This window comes from Sinocyclocheilus rhinocerous, unplaced genomic scaffold (genome assembly GCF_001515625.1).
Source record: "Sinocyclocheilus rhinocerous isolate Xijiao unplaced genomic scaffold, SAMN03320098_v1.1 scaffold203, whole genome shotgun sequence".
In the NCBI taxonomy this organism is placed as follows: domain Eukaryota; kingdom Metazoa; phylum Chordata; class Actinopteri; order Cypriniformes; family Cyprinidae; genus Sinocyclocheilus; species Sinocyclocheilus rhinocerous.
In genome coordinates this window covers 358314-368770 of record NW_015644353.1, presented here as the reverse complement: position 1 = coordinate 368770, position 10457 = coordinate 358314, and the positions used below count along the sequence as shown (strand labels likewise).

The following is a 10457-nucleotide window of genomic DNA, read 5'->3' as shown; positions in this document are numbered from 1 at the left end:
GTGTGTGTGTGTGTGTGTGTGTGTGTGAGTGTGTGTGTGTGTGTGTGTGTGTGTGAGTGAGTGTGTGTGTGTGTGTGTGTGTGAGACTGATAAATGGGTCATTCCTATTCTGCAGAAACTCTGTAACATTTGAAAACTTGAATATAAATAAGCATTTCTATAAAAGTGTATAGCAGATGCTCAGAAATAATACAACAGTTAGTTTACACGAAGACATCAACTTGAAGTTTGTTTTCATAATTTAATCATCTTTTGAAATGTTGATATTATTAAACTGATTTGTGACCAAAGAGGATGAATGTTTTATAGTGAAACAAACCAACTAACATCACAAAGATTCACTAAAATCCATTGATCCTGCTGTCAAAAATATGTTCTAAGAACATTTTGCTAAGGCTCCCATTAAGTTATGAAAACATTATTTGTGAATGTTCTCTCAATGTTCAAAACACCCAGTTTTTAAAAATGTTTTAGAAAGTTTGTTATGCATTGTTAAGGAACGTTCCATTGTATCACTTTGCAAACATTTTGGGAATGTTGCTTTTGAATGTTCTCTGAACGTTCCGAAACAAGTAACATTGAAAAACAAGACAAATGTCTAAGATGTTTAAAAAATTCCCTGAACATTGCATCAATGTATTTGTGCAAACATTTTGAGAACATTATTAAAGACAATGAACATTCTATTGACATTACTGGAAAAACATCGAGAAAATCTTGCTACAACGTTCTGAGAATGTTCCCACCAAAATGATGTCACTTCCTGGAGGATTCTGTCATTAAATCCACATCCACTCAAACCAATGTAGTGAAATAATTTAAAATGAAGCCCTACATTGTGTTCACTTCAAGATATTATGAAAAAGAAATGAAGGGAGCATTAAAAACATTCTTCATAATAGGGCTGACCCAATCGCACTGACACGGCTGGTAAAACCCATTTGGCAATTGCTGGTTTCAAATGAACGTCACGGCGTTCGTTTTCTCTTTCGTTCCGCACCGTCTTCAAGGCCAGGCAGGTCTTTCATTAGTAAAGCATTGAGATAAATGATCATTGTGCGCCGCTGAACTCTCAAGTGACATTTGTGTAGAAATGATTTCTGCTGGTAGATTCACATCCTGACATGCATCAGAAGTCAGAGGAAGGCGGCTGTCGGCTTTGATTATGTCCACAGCCTTTAAAAGCATGCAGCATACAACCTGAAGGAGACACCGTGTCATGCACGCTACTTTGTTGTCTGGTCTGCGGTCAGGAGTGGATGTCAGGAACAGATGTGTTTGTAGACGTGTGTGATGAATGTTGATGTCAGAGAGAGGCTTTACTGTCACTGTCAAAACATCACAATGTGCAGAACCTTTCAGCTCGATTTATTTCTACCTCATCTGACCCTTAAAAATGAGTTTTTGTTGTAACCTAGTGTACTGTAACTTGCATGTTGATTCAGTCATGTTAAATAATATTTTTTGGCTTGAACAAAAGCTGTTCATTTAGATGTTGCACATTATTATTTAAGTGCATTTTTTGAAGTAAATAAAACTAAATGAAATAGTTAAATTTTCCCCTTGGAAAATGCTGATTAATTAAACCTCAGATGCAACAATATCAAGAGTCAAGAGTCAAATAGATTCAATGTAAGAAAAAAAACTGTGAAAATTAATATTGCCCATGGCTATATTCAAATATATATTATATTTCAAATATAAATTTCATTAAATTTCAAATATGTATTTTCTACCAATATATTTTTGTATATCATTGAAAATATATATTTATAATATTTATATAATAATATTTCATAATTTGTATATTTAATGAAATTTTGCCCTCCGCATATTTCAATCCAAGAAAATACATTCATGTCACATTTTAAGAAAAACATAATTAGTTTTCTATAAGGTGTGAACATACAACACATTTAAATAAAACTTAGCTATTAGGAACATGCTTTACAATGTTCCAAAAACAATACAATATTACAAAATATATAAATTGAAAATATATTGATTGAAAATGTATTTTCTTGCCCTGGAAATACATTTTGAAACATACTTTGGTACATGAAGGTTGAAACTATATATCAATTAAAAAATACATTTCATTAAGTTTCATTGTTTGCCATATATATTTGGAATATATTTTGGCTATATATATATATATATATATATATTTTTTTTTTTTCGCCATATGCAAAAAAACTAATTATATTGCTGCAAGTCTACTAAAGCTGAAATCAGAGACCCTATTTAAAGAGAATTTAGTGGCTTCTAGCTAAAAGCCCTGCAACACTGCAACCCAGATTGCTCTGCTTCAGCCTATTTTTGCGGCGCGGCTCACGCTGAACTCAGCAGAAAACATGTTCAAAACTCCCTATAAACCCAGAGTGTTGATATCATGAAATAGATGTGTGAACTACTCGCCTATTGTTGAATTTCTGTCTTGAGGCAAGTTCTACACGCAGTGAGAGAGAGATAAACACTTTCTATTGCAGTAAATCTGACTGAATTCAGATGATTTATAGCTATGTTTACAGCTGCAGCCTGTGGTTTAGCTTCTATTCCTGATAGATTCACCCAAAATCTGCTGAGAATGTCCTCAACCTCAGGAGAAACAAATCCATCATTAGGACATTTTAACTAAAATAATCCATAATCCATAATAACGCTTCCTCCAGTGAAAAAGTGTTCTGGTCTGAATCAGGAGAGAAATCTGCACAGATCAAGCAGTGTTTAAACAGCTCTAAACACATATGTGGCTGGATTTTGATTCGAGAGACAACAGGAGATGCACTTTTTCAGCGTTATTATGGATTATGGACTCATATTTTAGTTAAAAACATCTTAATGCTGGATGTGTTTCAGTTTTTGTCTTCTCCAGATGTTAACTGATGGACTGGAGTGCTGTGGATTACTTGTGGATTATTGTGATGTTTTTATCAGCTGTTTGGACTCTCATTCTGACGGCACCCATTCACTGCAGAGCATCCATTGCTGAGACACTGATGCAGTGCTACATTTGTCCAAACCTGATGAAGAAACAAACTCATCTGTATCTTGGAAGACCTGAGGAAGAGCACATTTTCAGGAAATTTTCATTTTTGGCGAACCATTCCTTAAGTGACGCTCCTCCAGAATGTAAATGATTTCAGTTTGAAATAATTTTCAGTGGCACACTCCTGATAAGCATATTATAATTTATTCTCAGTGTAGGAACCCATAATGACTTAATTATGAGCTCTTCTGTTACGCCGCAGAAACGCTGTCAAAGCTCAACACAAGCCAGCGGATGCCGTTAACAAGCATCTACCCATTATTTTGTTCCCATCTCTAACTTTCAGTGAATGTGATAAAAGCTCAAGACTTGTCAGTGACCTTCATCATCCTCATCTAAGAAATCTCTGCTGTCCGTGTGATAGTTGCTCTGACACTAAATCAGCAGCCGCTGTAGAGACAAACCGCTGGAGGATTTAATGAAAGACAGAGATATGAAGACGAAAGATAAGAATGCACCAGAAAATTGAGTGTGTGTGTGTGTGTGAGAGAGAGAAATAGAGTTTGGGCTACTTTGCAGACGGATCTGTTTACAGCAGCAGCACATAATGCATCTCAGCTCAATATTGCTGCTGTCTGTGCCGCTCTAATGCAGTTCAGAACAAGCTCTGCTCGATACGCAGCTGTCTGCACATGACATATTCCATTCATCTAGTTACAAAGCAAGAAAACATGTTTTTGTTAGACAATTATGGCGTGGATTATTGTCTTTTCACTGCATGTAAATGCAATATATGGCATATATTGTACTGTGATATTCCCATATTACCTATAAGGTGATATAATTTTCACATACGTACATTCTGTGGATAGATGAAGATTATAACATATCTAAAATCCCCATAGTGTTTATATGTACATATGTTAATATCTATATGATGATTTTTATATTTTATGTAGGCAAATATGTCAATGATTTTTAAAAGTTTTTTTAAAACAACATATATATATATATATATATATACAAAAAATGTTTGTTTTTGAAAAAAATTACTTTATTTTTTATTTTTTATTTTTTTACATATTTAAAAAAAAATAAAAAATTCAATTAAATATGGTTATCTTTTGTTTTTACTTATATAATATCAACATGTATTGGCGACTTATAGGATGGATCACATACATGTACATGACATATATGTCCAACAATGTATTGCTCATAAATATACAGACATATTTGTATAGTCTCTACATGCTAATATATGAAATTGTTCCAAATTCTAATAGGTTTAATATTAGTTTTTACTTCATATGATAATACATTTCATATACAAAAATTTAATTGGAGCACAAACGCACACACTCAGCTTTAACACTTCAACTAAAGGTTTCACATCATAGGATCACTATAGAGGATTCAATTATGAAAATAGCTTTATTTTAAAGTGTCACATTACATTTATAATCAGCATTCTAAATTCCTGAAATTTTTATGAATACTTCATTTGGATTTCAAAATGTGAATCTGTTTGTATTAATATTCAAATGTGACATTTTGAGAGCAGTTTCTGCTTTATTCCCATTAAAAAGCTTGAGTTTAAAGCTCTTCCAGCCTCTGCCTTTCTTGTTAGAATCGGTCTTGATTTCCATGCCAAAGCCACAGGGCTCTTTAGCAGGCGTGCATGGAAGAGCACATGCACACACAGGTGTAGACGACACTTAACCGGCTCCAGGTTCGGTAGTCACTGTTAGTTAATGCAATGGGTCACAGGCCCATTCTGACAGCAGGGGAAAATGCTAAATGTAATACATATCTAAATATAGCCATTCAGAGCTATAGAAGATAATCCTTTAAAAGGGAGGAGAAGATAATTCATATGCGTCAAAGGATGTTCATCTGTCACCTGATGTCAGTGTAAATCTGAATGCTGAAATAAAAGCAGATGAGAAGCACTAATGTCCTCCCACTCACTCATGCAAACACCAGCGCTGTTTCTGCATCTAATGAAGCGCTCTGGGGTTTGTTGCTGGAGTTCAGGTGCATCTGCTTCGCTCTGATCCTGTGTGTATTTCAGCTCCCAGCGCGGCCGGTTATTCTGATATATATATGTGTGTGTGTGTGTGTGAGAGTGTGTGTGTGTGTGTGTGTGTGAGAGTGTGTATGTGTGTGTGTGTGTGTGTGAGAGTGTGTGTGTGTGTGTGTGTTCTTGTTCAGCGTCACGCTTCACGTCCCTGCAGAACACATTCAGATCACATCCTCATCTCACATCTGCCCTGCACCGTTCCCTTCAACTGCTCGCTTTTCTTCCTTTCACTTCTGTTCAGTCTGCGCTGTTCTGTGGTTCTGCTCGTGTCTCTTCAGGGAATCTGTCTGTCTATCACTCTACTCAGCTAACAAAAATATCTTCTAAGAATGTTTCGCTAACGTTTCCATTAAGTTATAAAAATACTATTTCTATAAAGTTTTTCTTATGTTTTAATAAGGTTTTTTTTTTGTTATGCAAATGTTAAAAGAACATTCCATTTTGCCCTGTTGCAAATATTATGTGAATGTTACTTTTGAATGTTCTCTCAACGTTCCAGGAACTGCAACATTTAAAAAGCATTAGATGAACCTCCAGGAAAAAATGTTCCATGAATGATATGAATATATAAATAATATTTTTGTCTTAATTTTATGAGAACATTAGTAAAGACCAGCCCAGCTAACAAACGTCCTTCCAGCAACATTAACAGAACATTGTTCAGAGTTTTCTGGTCTTTAATAATGTTCTTAAAATTTTATTTATTTATTTAAACATTGTTTATGGAATGTTTTAGTATTAGTTGGACAAAACATTTTTTAAATTATAAAACAGAGAACATTCAAATGTAACATTCCCATAATGTTTGCAAAATTATAAAATGGAATTTTCCCTTATCGCTCATATAACCAAAAAAAGTTTTTAAAGCTGGACATTCAGAGATATGTTTTCATAACTTAATGAGAACGTTAACAAAATATTCCTAGAACATATTTTTGTTAGCTGGGAGATGAACGGACGTTCTATTAACATCTATCTATATACCTAGGACAGGGAATGTTCTCACAACTTTCACTAATGTTTTTTAAACTAAAGTTATATAAATGTTAGGAAAAAAAACATTCTTAAAGTTTATATGCATTCTTATGATTTTATTAATATTTGATATACAGTCTCATCATGTTGAGAAAAAAATGTTCTGAGATCAACAATGTCTGAATGTCCTTTTGATGTTATTTGTACTTGAACGTTCCTGGAAACTTTTTTGTAACATTTAAATAACGTTCTAATCACAACAAGAAAACTGGACATTTTAGCATTCTTAGAAAAGTACAAAATAATTGTTCAAGTAACGTTACATTTTTAGTGAAAATAATGTTTTTAGAATGTTGTCAGAAACACTTTTGTAACCTTTAAATAACGTTATAATCACGACAAGAAAACTAGACATTTGAACTTCTCAGAATATTACAAATAAATGTTCAAATAATGTGTTTTTTTTGTTTGTTAGAAAATGAAGTTAGTAGGATGTTGTAAGAAATGTTTTTGTGGTAATCACGACAAGATAACTGGACATTTCAACACATTTTTTCTTTTATGCCAAAAATCATTAGGATATTAAGTAAAGATCATGTTCCATGAAGATATTTTGTAAATTTCCTACCGTAAATATATCAAAACTTAATTTTTGATTAGTAATATGCATTGCTAAGAACTTAATTTGAACAACTTTAAAGATGATTTTCTCAATATTTAGATTTTTTTGCACCCTCAGATTCCAGATTTTCAAATAGTTGTATCTCAGCCAAATATTGTCCTATCATAACAAACCATACATCAATGGAAAGCTTATTTATTGTATAAATCTCAATTTCAAAATGGACCCTTATGACTGGTTTTGTGCTCCAGGGTCACATGTGTGCTGTGTGAGCCGCAGCAGCGGTGTGAGAAACGCATGGATGTTTGGATGAAGCTGTTACAGAGAGAAATGCTAATGGCAGAGCTCTGCTGGGCTAAAGCTATTAGAGCGTATCCCACAATCCTTCACGCTCAGCTGCGGCTCTTAATTTCATTTCTTGTGTTACTCTGGGCAGTCGTCATATTATAAAAACAGATGCACACGCATGAGGACGTGTTGATTATCTCATCGCCGCAGATTTCAACCATAAACACTGTGTGCTCTCGTTTTATGACGCTCATTACGATTCCTGCAAGCACACACAGACATAAAGCAGTCAGCGTGACGCGTCGAGGGACTGCGCCGCAGTGAACTCTCTGAGAGCTGAAAGCAAATCACAAACACTGACTGCATATAATGTGTGTGTGTGTCTGCTCTGGAGACTTTGATGCTCGTCTGAGGATCAATTAAAGCAGAGAGGGACTAATCACTGACTGAAGAGCTTAATGTTTTTCACCTCTAATTGCTTTCATGTTAAATTATAACAGGCAGTTCTTCTGTATGTTGCATATTATTTCATGGTAAGTGTGTGTTGTATATTTAAACTGCAGTGATTGTTTTCAAACTGATAGCCCCGCCCCCAACCTGGTTGAGTGGAATCTCTCAGCCAATGATGTGAGTCGGGGGTGGGGCCACCTGTACCAATTAATATTTATAGTGGCTCTAAAGGTTAAACTGGCAAATCTGGACATATAATTGTCTGTATATAACTGTATGTGTTTGTGTCTTACAGGGGAAGCCGTATGTTTTTGACAAAGTCTTTCCCACGAATTGCACACAGGAGCAGGTGTACAACACCTGTGCCAAACAGATTGTCAAAGGTGAGTGTGTAGATAGGTATTAATTCTATAAAACAATATATAAAAAATTTCAAAATATTGTATAGGACACATTATTTCTTATAAATAAAGATAATTGCATTTTATCTGAATATCAACATTTGTCAGATTTAGTCAGTCGAAAGAGTTTTGAGGTTAACTGATTTAATTTTGTGTTAAAATTGTATTGTGTTGAACATCAAGGTTTTTGTGTCTGTTTGTTAATGAGGGATTTGTGCAGTATATTTGTGCAGTAAGCGTTTTTAAAAGTTATAAAAGTTTCTATTTTGACGTGAAATTATAAAATTAGACTGCTGGAGTTTAATTTAATACTTTTTTATTTTTAATACTAAATTTAATACAAATTAATGGGATTATTATTTAATATTTCCAAGATTTATATGTACATTTCAGACATTAAAACTGAGTAAAATCATTACATTTGCATTCAAAGTGCTGCTATTATGACATGTCTTCAAATAAAATATGCGCAATTAAACAATTTTAGAATAATTTTACCTTTCAGATGAATCTCATTTACTTTAGTCTTCAATTATTCAACTAAATTATAAATACAAATAAAAAAAAAAAATGAAATATTTAAAAACAATTTGAAATAGAATAGTTGTTTTAGAATTTTTCATTAATGACACTTTTAAAAAAGATATAAATAATAATAATTATATCAGAAGTCATTCATACATTCTGCAAAATTTTATTCATTTAGGCTTCTTTTAATATTTAACTTTTTGTGCTCTAACAACTAAATCAGCAAATGTATCTATTTATTTCCTAGAGCACATTGATGATACTTTGTATCATCGTCCTGCGCAGGCTACACTTATATATAAACATGTTACAATTTAAAAGTAAATCCACATTGTTTCTAAGCGCTGATGCAATGAAACTTCTAGCACTTTTCTATGTTGATTTAGTGTTTCTCTCTCTACAGATGTTCTGGACGGTTATAACGGCACCATCTTTGCGTACGGACAGACGTCATCTGGTAAAACCTACACTATGGAGGTAAAACAGCTCTCTACACTGCTTAAAGAACAATTTGCTCAGAAATTAAGATTTAGTCATCATTTACTCACCCTCATGTTGCTCCAAAACGGTAAAACTCGCTTTATTCCCTGGAACACAAAAGAAGACGTTTAGCAGAATGTTCACATTAAATAAAACGTGTACCGACTGCTTTCTCTCTCTCTCAGGGAAAACTGCACGATCCTGACGGAAGGGGAATCATCCCGAGGATCGCTGAAGACATTTTTAACCACATTTACACCATGGACGAAAACCTTGAGTTCCACATTAAGGTGAAAATAACAGCACGTTATAGACAATAGTTTTTGTGTGAAGAAATGAAATGCTTTCAGATAATTCCTCCTCATTAGCTGTTCTTGCTTCTCTCTCAAGGTTTCCTATTTTGAAATCTACATGGATAAAATCCGTGACCTACTTGACGGTGAGTTTGCGGTGTTTTTTCTCGGGTCGACCTAAATACAGGCCTGTGTGTAATTCACAGACTCCTCCAGAGAATCTTTTTAAAGCATTTTCCCGCTCAATATAATGTAACCTGGCTTTGCTGTATTTAAAATGCATTGATATCATTTATTGTTGTGGGTATTATTTCAACTGGATATAAAAAGAGCATTTAATTGACTTATAAACAACTGCTATTTTACAATTTAATTGCATTTTTATTTACACTGAAAATTGAAAACATTGAAAAATGTGTAGCCGGTATGACTTTTGAAAAAAATAATTTTTTTTTAAAAGAAATTAATACTTTATTTCATCAAGGATGCATTCAATTGATCAAAAGTGTCAGTAAAGACATTGATAATGTTACAAATGTTTTCTATTTCAAATAAATGCTGTTCTTTTGAACTTTCTATTCATCTGTGAATCCTGAAAAATTTAATGTATCACTGTTTTCAGCATTGATGATAATCAGAAATGTTTCTTGAGCAGCAAATCAGCATATTAGAATGATTTCTGAAGATCATGTGACACTGAAGACTGGAGTAATGATGCTGAAAATACAGCTGCACATCACAGGAATAAATTACATGTTTAACAGATATTCACATAGAAAATGGCTGTTTTAAATTTTAATAATATTTAAAAAAAGTTTACAGCATTTTCGATCAAATAAATGCACCAGCTAAGACCTGCAACCACCTCAGGCTGGTTTATTTTCAGCATATGAGCATTAAATGAGAGTGTTTGTGTTCACATCTATGAATACATACACACGTGTCCATCTGTCTCATTTTGCTGCATTCTGATTGGACGGATGACTGTGCTGCTCATCTGTATTCAGCTGCGATCGCTGAGTCACTGAACAATCTGGGAAAACACCTGTAGACAGACAGAGAGAGAGAGAGGGAGAGAGAGAGAGAGAGAGGAGCAATGAAAGCAGAAGAGAACAGACAGACAGATAGAGATCAACAGGCGCTGAGGGGATGAGATGACGTCAGTCTCGCTCGATTTATATTTGATTAAAAGGAAACTGACATTCACATATGCGCTAAGTTTCTCTCCAGTGTGTGTGTGTGTGTGTGTGTGTGTAGAGTTTCTCAAGAGCTACAGACAAGCTGAAGTTGTCAGGCACTGGACGTTCATAGACACCATCCCGCTCGCACTGGACCAACACATCCCACT

The 10457-nt window shown here is 34.1% G+C and overlaps 1 protein-coding gene across 1 annotated transcript in view; it reads left to right on the top strand.

Moving 5' to 3' along the window:
- LOC107758172 (kinesin heavy chain-like) overlaps positions 1-10457 on the top strand; it is a 39423-nt gene that overhangs the window by 3145 nt on the left and 25821 nt on the right. Inside the window, exons 2-5 of the mRNA XM_016575845.1 lie at positions 7703-7790; positions 8740-8813; positions 9002-9106; positions 9207-9255. Coding sequence (XP_016431331.1) covers positions 7703-7790; positions 8740-8813; positions 9002-9106; positions 9207-9255 — 316 coding nt within the window. The remainder of the gene's footprint in view (positions 1-7702; positions 7791-8739; positions 8814-9001; positions 9107-9206; positions 9256-10457) is intronic.